Genomic DNA, 19156 nt, shown 5'->3' on the forward strand with positions numbered 1-19156 from the left:
ATTTTTTAGGCTAATTTGTTTATATTTTTAAAAATTTATAATTTTTTATCATTTTTGTAAAATGTAAAATTTTTAAATGATGTATTCAGTTGTCATAAAATGTCAATACTTTGATATATTGACTTTTCTCTCCATTCTTACTGTATAATAATCTAGTCAAATCGTATCATACATTGTGTGGATTGAGAGGGCATCTTAGTTTCAGAAAAAAAGCTAGATTCACTCTCTCTCTTGTTCTCTCTCTCATTTAATCACATTTTCTCCATTTCAATCTATGATCCCCCAGGCCCCTCATTCCATTCCAGCTCTGTCCCAATCAGCATGGCCCAGCCCTGGCTTTGTAAGGAGGGCAGAAGGGGAGATTAGGGCCTGGGGCAGCTGTGCTGGATCACTTTGAACATGGCCTCTTTTTAATGTTTCCTCAAGCGTGCTCAAATTGTTGTATAGCAAACGAGAGAAGAAGAGGAAAAGTAGGGGGCACGCTTGTCCTAGGGACTCAAAATTGCTGGAAGCCATACTGTTGGAAAGGAAAGCCTTGAGCCTGGAGAATGCCTTGAATGCCTTTTTTTTTAAATAGTGCAGGAGTAGTTGTTGCTTGGTGACTCTGCCAGTTGCTGAACACATGAAGTGCTTTCCAGAATAATGTTTTTATTCCCTGATCCAAAAACATATTCTTTTATCACAGAAAGGAGGTGAAACTTTTGGTGTAGACTGAAGGGACTGTGCCAGGCTGTGTCAGCACCTCTCCAGCAGCCTTTCAATCAGACAGCCTTCCCGCTGTCCCACTGCTCTGCTGAGCTTTTATTTCTGCCACAGCCATGATACTTCGGCTGTGTTACACTGTCAGTGTGTGGGGAACTTCTGCTGCATGTCCAGTGTGTGTGGGGAGTGTTAGAGAAAAGGAGACATGATTCCTTTCAGTTAATTTCAATGAACCAATTTGTTTGGGTGTTTAAAAATGACTCACTGATTCATTTTAGCCATCACACAAGATCCGGACTTTAACACAGAAACAGCTAGACAGAACCAAGAATGAAACCAAATACAGGGATCTCAAGACACTGTTCGGAGTTAGACTACTTTTAACTCTTGATGCCATCTTAAAAACACTAGTGGCGAGACACTCAAAAAAGCACATGCCGTAAAGTTTTAGTCCCAAACAGACACTACATCATTAAAAAGAACCGACTCAGAAGAACAATTTATTCGACATTCATTAGAGTCCATGTCTGTCAGGTGTAAATTTACGTCTCTGCCAAACGAGTAAGCCTGTTTATTTAAGGCAGGCTTGTCACGGTTTGAGTTTCAAGCCTCTGCAGGGTGGAAGACATTCACAGCTGTACCGTACAGTACACGCCACCCTCCTTCCCACAGCTGCACCTCACACTGACCAAAATAAAGCCCTCAAGTTGTTTTCACCACTGAGAAATTTACTTAGAAGTCACTCTCTGCCAGATGAAGCTTTCTATGACTGAAGCCGTTCTGTGAGAAACTTCCTCTCAAAAGAAATAATTCATACAAGAGGCACCAACACTGCCCTCTCTGTCCCTCTATTGCCCACTGACCCCCAACACCATCGCAAAGACCGGAAGTCTCCATGACAACCTAGCGCTATTTTTAGAAACAAGCCCAAAAAATGTGGACCAGACCCGAATGTTTTCAACAGACGTTCAAGCCCTGAGAGCGAGGATCTGATGAGTTGGCCCGCCAGACGCGAGAAATAACAAACATGCTGCTATTTCTGGCCAATTCAGCCTTAGAATTTGAAAATATAGACTGTTCTGATAAACAAGCCAGGAATCTGTCATCAGTGTTGGTGCAATTTGCATTCATGCAATTGGCAGACACTTTTATTCGAAGCAATGCTATGCATCTTTTCAGTTCACACACTGGGAATTTAACCCATGACCTTGGTGTTGCTAGTGCCATGCTCTGGTGTTTGAACTACAGGAATACTGCTATGAAAAGCAGGACTGTTCAGTGAATTTCTGGTTCCTAACATGCTCTGCTTTATTGTGTTCTAGGCTTTGATGGACCATAGATCAGTAGTTCATGCGCCCTCAGAAAGAAAGAACCGTTTAGCCACACCTGTGGAGACTCCTTCAATCCACTCAGAAATTTTAATGCATTTCATCCTGTTGGCCAAAACCCCCTGTAGTCTCTGTGTAATGTAAGTCTTTGAACATTCTTGCTATTAATAATCCATGCGTTTTGAATAGTTGTATGACCCGCTGGCTGATGGTTTCCTTCCCACATCGGTTCCATATAAAACTGTAACAGCCTCATGCAGGGCAACCAATTTTATATCACCCATAAATTCACTCAACCCGACCTGAGCAGCTCTCTGTCCTTATCACATGACACATTAGATGAGTGAATAGAACTGCACGTGTTCACACTTACGACCCATTTGCAAGCCACAGAGATAAAAGATTTCAATCAATACTGGTTAAATGGTTTGTGCAGCTAAACAATTACAAGTGAATGGGAAGAAACACACATACACACTTGTAAGTGAGCGTGTGCCTGACGCCTTCACTTACTATAATGAAGCAAAGCCATATATCTAAAGAACCCAGACCAAAGACTGCCACAATAAAACTACACATGGACCTGCTTTTTATGGCACCTCTCTATCAATCTTTTCTTTTCTGTCACATTTTTTGTTGCCTTTTTAAAAATTTCCCTGCTTTTCTTTCTGTAATGTCTTTCTATTATGCTACAGATCTGCAGATTTATTTATAGTATTTTACCCTTTATATTTACATTTTACTTCTAACCAACATAGTTACATAATTATGTAAATTAACAGTAAACAGTTGTTAAAAAATAAATATAATAAATATTACACATGAATTAGATGCTACTAAATTGCATAAATTGACATGTAAATTTATACAGATGTCATTTTAACAAGCTTTCACTCACCTTGGCTCCAATAACAGAGCTCTTCTGATAGAAGCAGCACAAAGCTGTCGTGATGGTCCTTAAAATATTGCATCTCTCCGACATCTCTCGTTTCTGTGGCACTCATCAGTGGAAATACTCTTACACACTTTAATCTCCAAAACTCAGTGCTTTATACCTCTGGTGAACAGGAGCATGTTAGCTGCCCAGCGACTGTCTGTGAACTCTCTCAGTGTGAGTGTGTGTGCATATGTTTGTGCGCTCAGCAGTGCATATGCTGCTCCATGCTGTTGCTCTCACCCCCGGGCAGCCCATGTAAGGAGCCGTGCTAAACTCCATGTGATATGACTTTCCAGCCAATCAGAGTTCAGCCAGCTGCATGAGCGCCACACAGCCAGCCTCTAAACCAACCCCCCCTTTCCTCAAAACCTCTAACAGCTTGTCAGAAAATAGATGAGGAGGGAACGGGATAGAAAGATGTTTTTAGATTAGGGCTTCAAATTTCTTAAGTTCTTGCATTTTCTCTTAGAAATTCCAAATTTCAAAGCTTTTTCTTTAGGTATATGCTAATTAGTGATTGAGCGAAGATTATATTTAGTCATTTTGAGATTTTCTGTCACTAACTGGCCAATTAACAAGCTTGTGAAGCTTAGTAAAAAGCAAGCAAATATTATGTTTTGAGTTCTGAGATATGTAGCTGCATTCCATTGGCCATTCAAAAATCCATATTGACTGACCAATGATGCTAATATAATGAATCATTAGGGATGTAACGATTACCGGTTTGACGATAAATCATGATAAAATTCCCCACGGTTAGTATTACCATTTCATCTTTTAATTATCATTAAAACCGTATTAGATTACCGCTATTTGAACAACTCGCGATAAATAAATACTGTTCAGCATAAAGCACAGTTTTAAGTAACAGTCTCACGTGCGCACAGCACGCAGAGTAGTTTAGTTTTGAGTGAAAATGGCGGAAAAGCTGGGAGGTTTTAAAAAAATGCTAAGGGAATTATACAAATGAATATATGAATGAATGAATTATATGAATGTAGCTCTGAAGGTTCTGACTGTCTTCATAAACAATTCGATGGCATTTTGTTTTCATCTTCGCTCCATGTAATACCTAAAGGACGTGTTCTTAATCGCAATACTGCTTTGTCCACTTAAAATCTGAACATCATTGGTAATGTTATTGTTTTAGTGATTATGCAAACAAAAAGTCATTTTATTTGTTGTTTGTTGATTTTTAAATATAAAACTTGGTGAAGTGATTTATGTGTCGGTACTTTTTGAACATCTCCAGCACATTTTAACAATACCGTGATAATACTCATAACCTTGATCATTTTGGTCACTATAATCGTGATAAGAAATTTTCATACCGTTACAACCCTATGAATCATATTCACGTATAATTTCTAAGTGCAATCTGCACACTTTTCCTGATTTTCTGCACTGATTTTAGAAGAAGATTTGTGATTTAAGCATGATAAAATGAGTTAAATTGAGTAGAAGTACTACCTCCTTATGTGTAGCTAAATGCATAATTAAATTAACCAAAATACTATAATTAACACACAAATACTGGATTTGACAGAAATCTGCAGCATATGCTCAAATTCCATGTGGGCCTGGTTATCAGGGTTTAAAAAGATGAAAATTATCACTTCATATCAAAACAGAATAAAGAAATATTTGCTGATCACTAGTAATTACATTTGAAATGAATCTTTTTAGACAAGAGCGAGCAATTCCTGTGGAGGACTTTCAGGAGCAGTTTTCTAGGCAGATGAGGAGAGTGGTGATACTGTGTGACAGGTCTGCACTGAAGGACCAGGACCCGTGTCTTTTAGTATCATCACAACATCACTCTAAAATCCAGCGGGGTTTCAGTAACAGCAGGGGGTTAATATAAAAGAGCATTCCCCCAGCAGGCAGGCCTCTCTTCCCCAGCTGGGACTATCCTGACCCTGAGAGGAGAGCTCGGTTGAGCCTGAAGGGTCCCAGACGGTCAAATTCACTCATTTTTCCCACTGGGGTTTAAATAACAAGACTACTCTGTCTCTAGTCACACGCAAACAGCACTTAGTGTTATTGCGGCTAGTTGGCTAACTAGAGGGGCTTTTGTTGGGGGGCTAACGGGGGCTTTCTCTTGATTAGCCTATTTGTTAACAGCATTACGAGTTCTGTCATTTTCAGGGAAAGGAACCCCCACCCCATAGAAAAGGCTCTGAGAGTAAAAGAGGCATTTGGAAACCAGTAAGTTTAGAAGACAGAAGAGAATTCATGTTTTCCAGACCATTTCACCGGACTGAATAAGAGCTCACAGTGTTTGTGAGGTGAGTCTGTGTTATTTGCACCATTTAATAATGTGTGGCTATTTAGTGAAAGGACCTTTCAAAAATGATTTCATAATATCAGAATTTTGGTGGGGTCTGCACACAAAAGTCCATTAGTGAAAATGTTTTTTTTATTATTATAAATAATTTTATTTGCACAGCAGTTTGAGTAAAAAAATTAAATAAACAAATATCTTTTGACAGCAATAATTGAGCTGCATGAATTCCTCAAGTTTGTGTAAAAATCATGTTCTCCAGCATGAATTGAGAATGATCCAAAGAGCATTTTGTGCTTCAGTGGAAGCTGGAATATCTGACTGTCTGTGCAAAGAGTTCACATGATCAATGTCGCTAATTTTGTTATTGGATTAGCGACACATAAACAGTGCAGAATATGAAATATTTCTTCAGTATTTTATTTTTGTTTGTTTGTGTGTTTTGAACCTTCACTGTGGACTTTTAAACCTTGGTGTATATATTTTTTTAAATAACCAACAAAATTAAATGAATATGAAATGGAAAGCAGTATGAATATGAGGGAAAACAGTAAAGTGTGCTGTTTGTTCTACATAATCCAAAGCCATTTTTGGACACAAAGAGTTGTATGTCTATCAACAGATTTGTTATGTTTCTCCCAGATTGCTCTTAAGAGGTAAACAAAGACATTATGGCTGGCTGGCACACCCTCGGACCAACACTTTTGGTCACTATAATCGTGATAAGAAATTTTCATACCGTTACAACCCTATGAATCATATTCACGTATAATTTCTAAGTGCAATCTGCACACTTTTCCTGATTTTCTGCACTGATTTTAGAAGAAGATTTGTGATTTAAGCATGATAAAATGAGTTAAATTGAGTAGAAGAAGGAATGCTCTCCCTGAGAGTGGGCTCCTAAACTACCTAATTATGCTCAATAAAATCACCATGGTCCTGCGAGCAAATCTGCCTTTCCACAGTCTGCTAAAGAAAGCAGCCAGCGTGATGTTTTTGTACATAAGAGCAAAAAATACATTTTAAATACATGTCTGACTTCACTTCAAGAGAGCATATAGTTCAAAGGGTAAAGTGCTTGCATGTGACCGTTTCTAGCCGAATAGCATATTTGTATTTTAAGACACAGTAGAAAAATGTGCAAGATGGAATCAAAGGTTTCCCAGATTACTCTAATTCACTAGAGTAATCTGGGAAACCTTTGATTCCATCTTGCACATTTTTTTTTTCTGAGCAGGCAAAAAATGCAGACAAGAAAAATAGATTTACAATTCGAAAATGTAAAATATTACACAGTGCAATGTGAGCAAGTCCTTTTTCTATGGTGACAGACCAACAGCAACTCCAGTGCATAAAGTCTGAGAGTTGAGACTTTATCCAGTGGTTAGAGTTATTTTTGATTTCTTATTGAGACTTCATAATAATTTTGCTTTATTTTTCTATAATGTTTTAATATTTTTATTATTACATATTTTAATATAAATTTTTATTATTGTATACTACAGAAACTATGATTGGAAACTTTTTCACTTAAATCACTAGACTTGCTGTTTCAAAGGACTTCACTTTTTATAAATTCTGATGTTAAATGTGAATGAAAACTTGCTGTAATTTATTAGGTAGTGCTGCAGTGCATATACATGAACACTAGGAGGTGCTCTGCCTCTGTAATGTGTGCAGTAATGATAATAATCAACGCAAGCTTGAGTGGCTCATAGTGGCTTCATAGTTCTCCAATTCACACTAATGTTATGTAAACCTCTAGATGCACTGATGATCTTCCTCTTTGTTTAGTTTGGCACCTGAGTGATATGACAATTCATCTCTGCTGCAATATGTAATACAATATTCATTCAGCTTTTGCTTTGACTCACTAATGTTTGGTTTTATCAGTCTTGCTCCAAGTTCACAGTCGTGTAAAACTCAAGAGATTCTCCATCCTAAGAGGAATGTGATCAACGATCTTCAACACCAGTCAAGTTATGCCTGTGGACAAGATTTTAGTATAATCTACAGTGTTCCCTGAGGTAAAGCTCTAAAAATACTACTTTTAATATCACTGCATTAAGATCTGGAACACATGCCAAAACATTATATTATAATAACTGGAGGCTTTAAAGCAGGGAGTGTGCCACATGCTATTTATTTCATTTCGATTAAATGAAAACTCTGGATATCTGACAACGCATTTATCAGGTTATATAAAAGTAAAACAATAAGTCATAGCATTCGTTAGGGTTAATCTGCCGAGTTATTTACATAGTTACTTTAGTAACACTTTATATTACCTTTGTTAAACATTGTTACATATAATGCTTAATCAATCATGTGTATTTACAGTGGAATTCTTTCAAGAATTATATGTTTGTTAATGAAAAATAATGTGCTGTGCAATAATAATGTTACTGATTACATCTTTAGCATTTTCTTCTGTGCAGACGAACCTAAAGTTCCTGCCTACATTCATGGCCATTACTCTATTCTTTGTCTATCTATCTACAGAATATGAAATATCAAGCAATGGTGATATGATTTTATCTAACAATATGAGTGGGTGTGTCAGTCTCTTCCATCAGGTCTTCGTGCTTCCTGTCTCTCTCATCTTTTGAGAGACAGAAGCCCTTTGAGCTGTTCGTACTGGGTCAGTCTATGTTCCCTGTTCAAAACCGGGCTTTCTGTGCTTCTGTCTCTAGCTGCTGTATGCGTTCAGAGAGGCTGCAGGCCGGACTAAGGAGGTCTTTCTGTGGGTTCACAGGGCAGCAGATCCCACAGAGGGAACAGTGCCTCATTGTTCCTGTAAAGCTCTTTCATGAGTGCTTAGCAGCTTACTGAGCAACAGTGTGTGTTCACCATCAGGCCATCAAGAACAGAAAGATGTGTGTGTGTATACATGTGCATGTGTGGGAGAAAGCAGGAAATAAATCTGTTGTTATTAAATATTAAAAAGTACAACAAAGTTGTAGTAACTAGTCAAACATCTGAGATAAGAATAAAGTCATAATAATGGAAGTCATAATATTTTGAGAAAAAGCCAAAACAATATGTGAATAAACTTGAAATATTTAGCAAATGTTATATAATAGAAATCTCATATTGCTACAGTATTGTGATTGACTTTTTTCATTTTGACATTTTACTCAAAATATTATGACTGCTACTACAACTCTATTCTGCTAATCTTCGATTTTTATGTATTTATTTATTTGTATGTATATTTTTATTTAAGCTCTAAAATGCTAACCATATGTAACCATATGGTTCTTTGGAGATTATAAAAAAGTTCTTGATAGTACATTACAAGTTCTTCAGATTAGATCACTTTTCAGTTTGTATCAGCCTATCCAAATTTTGAATAGTTGTATATATTTTTATTAAAAAGTGTAATGTGAAAATTAGTGTCAATGTGCCAAAGAGACCAACATGTCATGTAATTTATAGTAAACCAAAAGTGGCACTGATGTTTCATTTCCATCCATGAATCACAACAAGAAGTCGGTGATTCATGCGTCATATCCGCAGATCACAGATTTGATTCCCACCCTTTAAAAAAAATTATATTTTTAAACATCAAGTCACCCAAACAATTTCCACCCTCCAGATCCTCTTTGATGATAATAGCTCCAATTTCTTCAATCTCTGCTTCACACGCAAGGAGGGAGACAGAAAGAATAAAGGCTTGATATTGGAAAAAAAAAATCATATAATTCGTGCTTGATATTAAATATAGATAAATGACTTGCTCTAAGTTGCGTGGCTAAGGTTTTGTCCTGGGGTTACAGATGTAGTAAACTGAGTAGAAGTTGTGCATTTAAGCTAACATAGATCTAAACTTGACTCATTCAACCCCAAACCATGATGGAGAGCACCACCTGATCTGATATCATCTGAAAACAAACAGCTTTCACTAACAGTGCTAAAACCAGGGTCATCTGACTTCAGGAAGTGATATCAGCGAGGTCTTGGAAGTTTATTATCCCATATTTTTGATGGCTGGCTTCCTGTTAACTTTGAAGAAAACATTCCTTAGCTAACAGGTCATCAAAAAATATGCCAAGGCTGTAAAACCAGCACAACTGAACTGAAAACCCAAGGCACGCAAAACTAGCCAGTCGAATGTTGAAATAAATTAAACCTGATGGAAGAGAGATGCTTTTAAATTGATTATTGATTACAGACCTTGTGTATAGATAGCGTATTTAATGTAATGTGGACAAACAAGCTGTAAGAGACAGGAGTATCATTTTAAGGTCCTTTTTTGTAGGAAAGACGTACAGTTTTTTCATCGTTTCTTGGCTGAATAATCAACATCAGGTAACAGTTTGAGAGGAAAGTATAATTTATATCAAACTAAGTATAGTAGTGTCTACCCCGATTATACTGTCAGTAGATGATGAGAACTGTATTGATAATTATAGCAGCATAATTCAATATATATTATATTAAATAAGTTACAATTTTAGATGATAAACCCCATCTGTGGCATTCTGACTGACGGATTGAATTTGTGCACAGATCTGCATGGGGACCTTCTGTTACTGAGAGAGATCAGAGATCCCAGGTTCTGTTCAGACACTAGACATGTACAGACCCAGGTGTTTGATAAACATGACGCTGGAAACTCAACACCACCTGAAGAGGGCAACCTGAGGTCTACATTCATTCAGTCTGAGGGAGAGGACGGGGGATGATTTACAGAAGCTATGACTACCTCAGACCTTGACGCAGACACCCAAACACACAGGTGTGATAAAGACTCTGTCAACATCTAGATTTAGTTGTTTTCAGCTGAGTTTTAATGGTGTAAACAGAAAAACTTCACATGGCAATACAGATTACTACAGCTGCCGATGCATGCTTACAGATGGCCACACATTAAACAGGCAGACAGTTCAGAGATCTTTCTCAAATAGAGTATAAAGAGCCAGTGTATATGCAGTTCATCTGATTGAAACATTTCATGGCTATGTTATTCCCCTGAGGATATGTTGTCATCTCCTGTCAAGTTCTGTTATAGGCCTCTCTAATTGGAGGGTGAATCTCACAAATGTCTGAATCATATTTTGCTCCAATTTTTTTTTATTTTTTTTATTTTATTTCATCAATCACATTACACTCCATTAATATCCAGATGAGTTCGATTTTTACAGTAATATTGCCATATATCATTTGTATAAACACATTCATTATTTATTTTAATAATTATAATTATTAAATATTAATTACTAATGGCAAAATGCTAAAAATAAAATTAAATCATTCCTATTTATTATAAAAATTCAGTTCAAACAATATGTACTTTTTATATTAATTGCATTATAATAATGAAAATGTAGTGGTAAAATGTGTTTAATTGTCATTTAAAAAATCATAGTGCAAAAAAACTACTGGTACAAAAATAGGCTTGTGCAAAATACAATTTCTGTAAAATATGGCAAACATTCTTGGACAGGCTGTGGGATTCACCCTGTAATGATGTTTTATAAAAAATAATTTTTGATTATGGTGACTGTATGTTCAACTGTGCTGGAGCACTGCTAAGGTATAGTTGCTATTGACTGTGTGTGTGTGTGTGCGTGTTTGTGCTGTTTGCTTTGGTTTGTTGTCTGTGTGAGGTAATGCTATGAGGTGTTTGTTCTTCACAGAGAGTTGCTAGACCCCAATATGATGCAAACCACTGAGCTACTGACTACAGGGAGGACAGAGAGAGCGAGATGGATAGTTTCTCAGCAGGATGACAGAGGTAGCTGTGTGGTGACAGCACACTCAAGGCTGAAGGTGATCACAGTGGAAAATCTCATTCAGTCAGTGCTAACCGAATGAGGCACTCAAGATATATGTCACACCATATCTTTCATCAGAGTCGTGGGTGCTGTAATACAGTCATAGTGTGTGATGAAGAGCTTTCATAACTGCTAGATGATGCCCCAGGTCAAAATAAAGCCAGGGAACAATACTGCCTTTGCTGGCAAAGTGAAATTTGTCATTGTTCTTAACTTGATACTGTAATTTCAACTGCATATGTTGCTTGCAGAGCCTTGAAACATCACCAGCTCATTTTCTCCTTGTAATTGTGCTGTTTTAATTGAGGATGTGTCTACAGGGGCCCCTCGCACAGTAGGAAACGCAGAAATTGTCAGATCTTTTTGTCGGAAATTTTGGCTGTGGAGTTTCCTGTGTTTTATGAACAGCTCTGGCTTAAAGTTGCACGAGTCTAAGGTCTGGTGTATTAAGACATTGCCTGTCATTCCCCTCAGAATCAAATGTGGTCAACTACCTAGACGGGTCAAAGAGAGTGCACTTTATTTGCTAAACTCCATGGCGTGAGTTAAATAACACTGAGAAATAGAACGAAAGTATTGTTTTTGCAATTGGCTTAACTCTAATCATTCTTAACTAGCACATAAGATACATCAGGAAGCGTAAATGTTTATACAACAAAGATAATCACTCCTACTGACGCACACATTTATCTCTGATGCAAATCCAAGTATGCAATGTAATACGTATATTTGCTCAGCACTCAGTCAGAAAACTACAATCCTTCATATCCTCAACATCCAGCATATATGACATTCCTGTCCTACTTTAAAGACTCTACACTTACAAAATTCCTTAAGCTGAATAGTATTGGATATCTCAAATGGTTAAAGGTTGCCCTAAGATCATTTCTGTCTTCTACAAACCCTCACCTGCCATACCGTCATTACCTCATACATTGCCAGTGGCTTTTCACCATAATAGAGCAATCATTTCAAACTCCACACGCACATGTTAAGGTAAAATGTGAAGCCTTACCTTGACATACTCCATGGTAGGGTCCATGCCTGCACCGTCCCTGCAGGAAAAAGAAAGAACTCTCTTCAGCGAACACATCAACTCTCCTTTAGCTCAGCTGCCTGCCGGTTTAACTGTAAAGTGTGTGTGTGTGGGTCCTTCTCTGGGCAGGCTGTACGTTGGACTGCAGTAAAGTGCCTTCCCGTTCAGCCCCTCTTGCCTGAGGTCATTACACCACAGTATAGACCACAACATGTGGACACAAACACCCACCATCCCCCCAAACACACACAATTACTTCCACACCACCCCAAATGCACAAAGTTCAGCTGAGATTAATGCAGATATCAATTTTGACAATGAATAAACAATTTAGGCAGGCTTTAAAAGAGAAAAAATTTAGGGTTAAGCGGTCAGGGATGAGCATGTCAGGTCTTTTAGTGGCTCTCTGTCTCACACACAAACACACTCTTGTGCCTCTCTCTGGATTTATTCTTACATGAAGACTTAAACCCCAAATTCTAAAGGATTATAGCCAGGAAAAGGGAACTTAATTCCTTGAGTCTAAATTTCCCACAGGCTCGAAAAACAGCGTAAATAAACTTTCAGTGCAACCTTTGGGTAAGAGACAAACTTAGTGCAAATGTAACACAGAATCTATACAAAACATAGGAGAGAGGACATAGCAGTTGTTCACATGACCTCTATTCCTGCCTGCAGCTTTAAGGTTATGGTCTAGATGTGACTTACCCTAACTGCAGAGATGGCCCTTGGTCAGCACTGCATTTTTTGTTTTATTTAGATTCTCTATGTGGAACGCAGGAACCATGGTGGTGAAGAGAGTCGCAGAGAAGAACGAGCAGTCGAGGTGCACGGCTCAGCTTTTTCTCCATTTAGATTTTTCCGCCCTCTCTCTTTCTGCCTTTTCCCAGAGTCCCTTTCATCTCAGCTAACACAAAAACATGACTTTTCTTTATGACTCTCTCTTTCTTCCTTTCTTACCACCAGGGTGTGTGGTGTGGACTGTCTCACCCCCTTAGGGGAATAAGGGTGGCTTTCAGGTTCAGTGTGGAGGTGGCACCTGGGGTGAGAGCTCAGATATATAAAAAGCGTCAGATAACTGGAAATATGAGAATGTGAGAAGATTTTTTTTTGTGGATTGTTTGTTTGCTTCGCATTTTATGTAACTTAAAAGCATAACTGATTTCCTGTTTAAGTTCCCACTGGACATTCACTAGAAAGCTACTCTAGTAGCCTAGGCGATAGGTCACGCTTTAAAGCTTCTGAACGCTGACATTAGAGCACTATAAGAGTACACTGTCAGCACTCCCACGGGTTGACCCAAGAGTGACTTGAGTTTGGGACCAGGCCGAACATACCGTCCTATCCGCAAAGAGAGGGCATGCCGTGAGGACATGGCCTCAAGAAAAACATCCATCTCTGGCTCGTTCTGTGCCAAGCCACAGCTGTATTGTGTCTCAAAGTGGTGAGTTGTACCTCACAGTCTTGCCAGTCATAATTAGAAAGCTGAGGGAGGACATGTCAAGTTAGAGAGATGGACAAGCTATTATTGGGTTTCCAGAAACAGATTCATAATGCTTAAGCCACAGGAGAGAAATGGGACATTTGACATGCAACACTCCCAAAAATCAGCCACACTTTGAAAGACATAAATCAAAGGCAGTTCACAGCCAAGACGACAGGGGCAGTGAACCAATACCAGTCAGGTTCACTAGGGAGCTCAGGGAGTTTCAGTAGGAATTCAGTCCATTGATGTGATTGTTCTGATTAGTGTAAACTATGTGTTTACACTAACTATGAGTGTTCTAAGATGTGTCTTTGGTTAAGCTGTGTTGCCCCAATGAGTAAATTGGAGATTACCTATGACTATACCGTACAAACCTACCTTCCTATGTGTGAGGAAGTTTAATTGCCATTTGGGGACAAAATTATTTAAAAATAAGGTAAAAACTGTAATTTATTTTTTTTTATGCTTTTTTATGTTTATTTATTTGATTGTTTATTTACAGTATTTACCTCAAACTGCAAAGGTTTTCCTTCTTTATGCAGATTTAGGGTGTGGATTCAATATAGTTTTATATAATGTAAATGGGTGTGTGAGAGGAAAGAGAGTGCAAAAGACTCCAACAAAAACTGTTTCACATCACATCAGCAGAACTGTGTGGCAGGAGGAAATCCTTTGGACCACCTGGTAGTCTGGATGGAATGTTTGGGTTCCGTAGAGCTTAGCAACCCTAACGAAGTTAATATAATACTAATTATAGTTAATAATAATACCGGACGGCCCAACAAAGACCTGAGTCTGCCAGCACATGCAGAGCATTAATATCATTACTTTTATGCATTTCATGTCAACTATTCATGACCTCATTTTAAATAAATGACTACATGGAATATTTTTTAGTTCATATTGTAAAAAGCGCTCATGTGAGTACATTTATCTACTTATAGGTAATAGTATAATTTAGAAATTATGAAAATGATGTTGAACATTATGAAAGATAGGTGGCACTGTCTGGTGACAAAATATGCTGGTATTTTTTCTCAAATGTTTTTATATTTTGTATACTATTTTGCAATAAAATGCAAACATTATTAATTATTATTTCAAGTAAATGGGTAAATGTACTCACATGAGAGAGCTTGTTACCCTGTATATTGCACAATGGAGATGTGATGACAAAGTGATGGCTGATTCATTGTGATAATAGCAGTACAACATCAGGAAATCGCTGATATCTTTTTAAAACTGTTTAATCATTTGATTGTTTGGTTTAATGTTTACCATGTGTCATTTCTATCATTTGGCAGACTGAACCAAAGATAATTTTGGCATGCTCTGAGACGAGGCCATGTAGTTATGAGGGTGTTGAGTGGATTCTGTCAACAACTAGAACCACTTTAATCAGCTTTAACAAGTAAATCAAATGGCACTGTTGCTCCTCCATCTCTTTCATCTGTCTCATTCTCTCCCTTTGTCTCTCTTTCTTTGTGTTTTTCTCTCAATCTCTATTCCAATCTGTCTCTTCAAAAATTCTTTCATCTCTCGGTCAAGCTATAAATCTACAGTCCTCACTATAACCTGTGAAGAGTTGTGTGTGTCTGTGTTAGAACAGCTGCCTCACACATGCAGGTAGTAAAGCAAAGCACTTAAATCCTTGATGTTCCATAAAAGATAAATGTTTCAGTCCTAGAAACAAAACCTACTGGCATCTGGTCTCATCTGTCTACTCACCTGCAGGCAGACACTCAAGCTGGTGAAGCATTCTGCAGCCAGACGTTTAGGAGGTTGGCATTTAATCACAATGCCATCCAAGTGTCCAACTCTGATAAATCTAATGTAAAAAAAAAGTCATCCAGGAGTAAGCTAGTTATTGCTTCTGGGCTGATTCAATGTAGGTCCATGTTGATAATGAGAAGTGTCAATCCTTTTCTGTGCTGTAGGTTCCTCTCTCTCTCTTATACCTACATAGTGTTTATGTTCTACCTATTTCTTTTTCCATGTGTCACGCAGAGTCGCAATAAGGTGTTGTTATGGTGACTAGGCTGCTATGAGAAGTCGTTGCTAACCTTGCTGCCAGCCCAGAGCAGCAGCTTTTGTGTGCTGTGGTCATTTTTCACCTCCCATTTCTCAGTGAGCTTTGTGGATGTGAAATAGTAGTCTAATATTAGGTAACCTTCAAATGTCAAGGGACAGATTACGGAAACCCAAACACACCACTACGCCTCCACAGACACACAAACACACATAGTTACACTTAAAACTGTTTTTATAAAAGCCGCTATTTAGTCTGTCTACATTTCCTGAGGTGCTATGTTAACATGTTAACAGCAACTCGAGTTATCAATGTTTTGTCTTATGGTCTGTACACTGTTTCAGTTGTGGAAACTGTTTCTCTCTGGCACTTTCCACATAAATCCTGTTTTTATTTTTTATTTTGTTTACCTGGATTCTTTTTTGTGAAACATATTAGATATGTTAGGTCAGTTATCATCCAGCAAAAATAATTTGGCATGCTCTGGCATAAGTTGTAATTTCAACTGTTTCCAAAAATTAAGATCACAAAATAATGTCATTTTGTATTTCATCCATTGAGTTAATTTTTAATTTAGCAGTAATAAGTAATTATTTATTGTTTTTAATTAACAATTAAATTATCATGCTTTAATAATATTTATTATTAAAATACACATAAATAAAATATACATTTATGAACAAAAAAAAAAAGTTCATTTAACATTGTTTTAAGTTTGTGATTATTTCTTATTAAGAAAAAATGTATAATATAATTCAGGCCTTATTTTGTGCCCTGTTTGTGGAAGGTGCCCTTAATCTGTAACACTGTCTACAGAGCCAGACACAGATTACTTTACTATATCTGCCAGGTCTTTTATTGAGGGCGAGATATTACCTGTTAAGTTAGTCTGTGCAAATATGAGACAAACGCAAACTTCTTTGTTGCTGACTGTGATAAGATCAGACATACAGTAAGGACGATACAGTTAAACAGGCCTAGAGCTATGGCAAAGATGTAGGTAGACAGTGAAAAAGAGAGACAAGGCGCAGTGATGGAGACAGTCCTGGACATGAGACTGAGCCAGCAGCAGCTTGTATTTTATGAGTATCATCTCAGTTGTCCTATTTTCTGAAGACAGTAAAGTTAACGGGATTGAAGAGCAGTGTAAGGTGAAGATTTGGTGTCAACTGCTTTGACGACCAACTTATTACATCATTAGCCAAAACAAATAGGTGATATGTTACTGTAAAAAATAAAGCCGGAGCATAGAGGTAACATTGGAAGTCATCTACAATATATTCAAATCAAATTACTACACACTGCACAAATAAATGCTAGCAAACGGTAATAGCAGTTTTAGGGTGCCAAGTGATGCTGTATTCACTGTATTAGCTGTTGACTGAGTTCACCTTTGCATCCAAATCACTTTATAGGCTATATTTTAGTCTAATTTTATTTTAGTCTAAAATTATGCTACTTTTATACTAAAGTTATGTAATTTTTATATACCAAAAATAAGCAACCCATGTGGGGTCACAAACCCTAAGTTTAGAAACTGTTCAGTTTGATTGTTAAACAGTTGACAGTAGATGACATCTTATAACCTATTATATAATATGGCGTTTAATTCATAAGACATTGTACTAAAGGTAAATGGTAATCCCACTGAGCTCCTAATGTCCCATAACTCTGTGCCCTAACCGGGCAAAACACAAGTGCTTTTATCAGTTGTTGCATTGTCATGATTAGGACACGGTGTAATAGTATTATGTTTGTAAAATGTAATCTGTTCTTGCTAATCAGTCCTATTCTATAATCTGACAATCTGCACATGAGGTAAATTTATATGTATATGAATGAGATATATAGCTATTCAGCCAATTTTGAGATATAAAAGTCTTGATCATATTCTACTTTTAGTCTTAAAAGTGACCAATTTGGCTTGTTCATTGTCACACTGTCATTTGTTTGGTTTTAGATATACTTAGTTAAAGAACATAAGCCGTCGTGAGCAGGCAGGTTAAGTTGCTGTTGTGGCAACCTTCACCTAAATCTTGACCTTAATCTTGACTATGTATTTGAAAGCAACATTGCTCTAAGCTGGGAAAGAGCAGTATATGATTTCGTGAATTGGGACTGTGTTTTAAACCATATTACATGTTACTTCCTATTTACCTAAAGGGGCATTCACACTGAGACTGACAAGTCCATAGAATAGCAACACCTGAACAATTGGGTAGCTTTGAATTCTTTGCAAAGATTGTGGGGTTTTTGCAGGTGCTGTATAGGGCTTTGTTGCATTTGAATCACTGGGAGAGGACAGGTGTGTAGAAGTACTGTTTCTTACCTAGATGTGACAATGCTCTTTCTGTCTGAGTGGAAAGCCTGGTGTTCTTCGATAATGTTGTGTATGAGCGGTGATGGTGGCAGGCGATATCGGCCTGGGTATGGTGCTACTGATGACCCCATATTTCCATTCATCTCCCACTGCTTCACAGGGGAACCAGTGCCATTCTTCTTCTTGCGAGGCAGGGTACCATGGATGGAGACTCCCTGGTAGCCGCTGACCGGCATCTCAGCCATGGCAGGCCGTGAGCTCAGCAGATCCATAGAAGATGCGAGTGGACACTGGCGCCCAACGTGCATGTTCCTGGGCAGACTAGAAAACCTCCCTTCTGCCATCATCCTCAGCTCTGTCAAATGGTAATAAAGACAACATTACATGAATAGTCTACAAAAAATACACATTATATGATATACAATAAAAATGTAATATTATGAAATATTATTATTACAGTTTAAAATAAATGTTTTCTGTTTTAATATTTTTAAATATGTAATTTATTCCTGTAATGGCAAAGCTGAATTTTCAGCAGCCAGTCAGTGTCACACGATCCTTCAGAAATCATTCTAATTTGCTACATTTAGTGCTCGAGACATTTTTTGTCAATGTTGGAAACCGTGATACATTTTTCAAGATTCTTTGATGAATAGAATAATTTAATAGTCTTAACAGACACTTTTGATTAATTTATTGTGTCCTTGCTAAAACAAACATCAATAAAAAACAACCTTTGAATAAATTTATATGTATGGTGTTTTATTTTTTTTTATTTTACTTATAATACTGGCAGTAGTCTGTGAGTCTGTGTTTAGGCTATATCTATTATTAACAACACAGATATGGCAAAATACTACTGGGTGTTATTTGTTCTGACATTCTTACAGGTGCTATCAACAGCTAGTGTTTATACGAAACCTCCTGCCATGTGTGCCCTGTGGCACAGGTAAGTTGGAAGGCATCACTGTTTGATAGACCTGTCTCCTGGCAGCAACAGAGAGAAACAATAAACAGACATTGCTCTCAAAGAAAGGGAACTCCGTTCAGTCTGACCACAAGAGGTGCAGATAAGGATCTTCCCTTGTTGTCTCCAAACGCATGTTTACTTCAGCATTCCTCAGCCACACAGAGACCACTAATTGGTGCAGTGAAAGTGGAGACTGATTTTATGGAATTATGGATGAGCTAGATTTGAAGGCATCACTCTTTCTGTTGCGTTTTCAAAGGAATAGTTAACCCCCCCCCCCCCCC

At 37.6% G+C, this 19156-nt stretch overlaps 1 protein-coding gene across 1 annotated transcript in view; it reads right to left on the reverse strand.

Annotated features, from left to right (window-relative positions):
* Positions 1-19156, reverse strand: part of LOC107657879 (breast cancer anti-estrogen resistance protein 3-like) — a 55566-nt gene that overhangs the window by 16901 nt on the left and 19509 nt on the right. Inside the window, exons 3-4 of the mRNA XM_016446158.1 lie at positions 17912-18257; positions 12047-12086 (exon numbers count right to left, since the gene is read on the reverse strand). Coding sequence (XP_016301644.1) covers positions 12047-12086; positions 17912-18257 — 386 coding nt within the window. The remainder of the gene's footprint in view (positions 1-12046; positions 12087-17911; positions 18258-19156) is intronic.

This window comes from Sinocyclocheilus anshuiensis, unplaced genomic scaffold (genome assembly GCF_001515605.1).
Source record: "Sinocyclocheilus anshuiensis isolate Anshui unplaced genomic scaffold, SAMN03320099.WGS_v1.1 scaffold107, whole genome shotgun sequence".
Lineage (NCBI taxonomy): Eukaryota > Metazoa > Chordata > Actinopteri > Cypriniformes > Cyprinidae > Sinocyclocheilus > Sinocyclocheilus anshuiensis.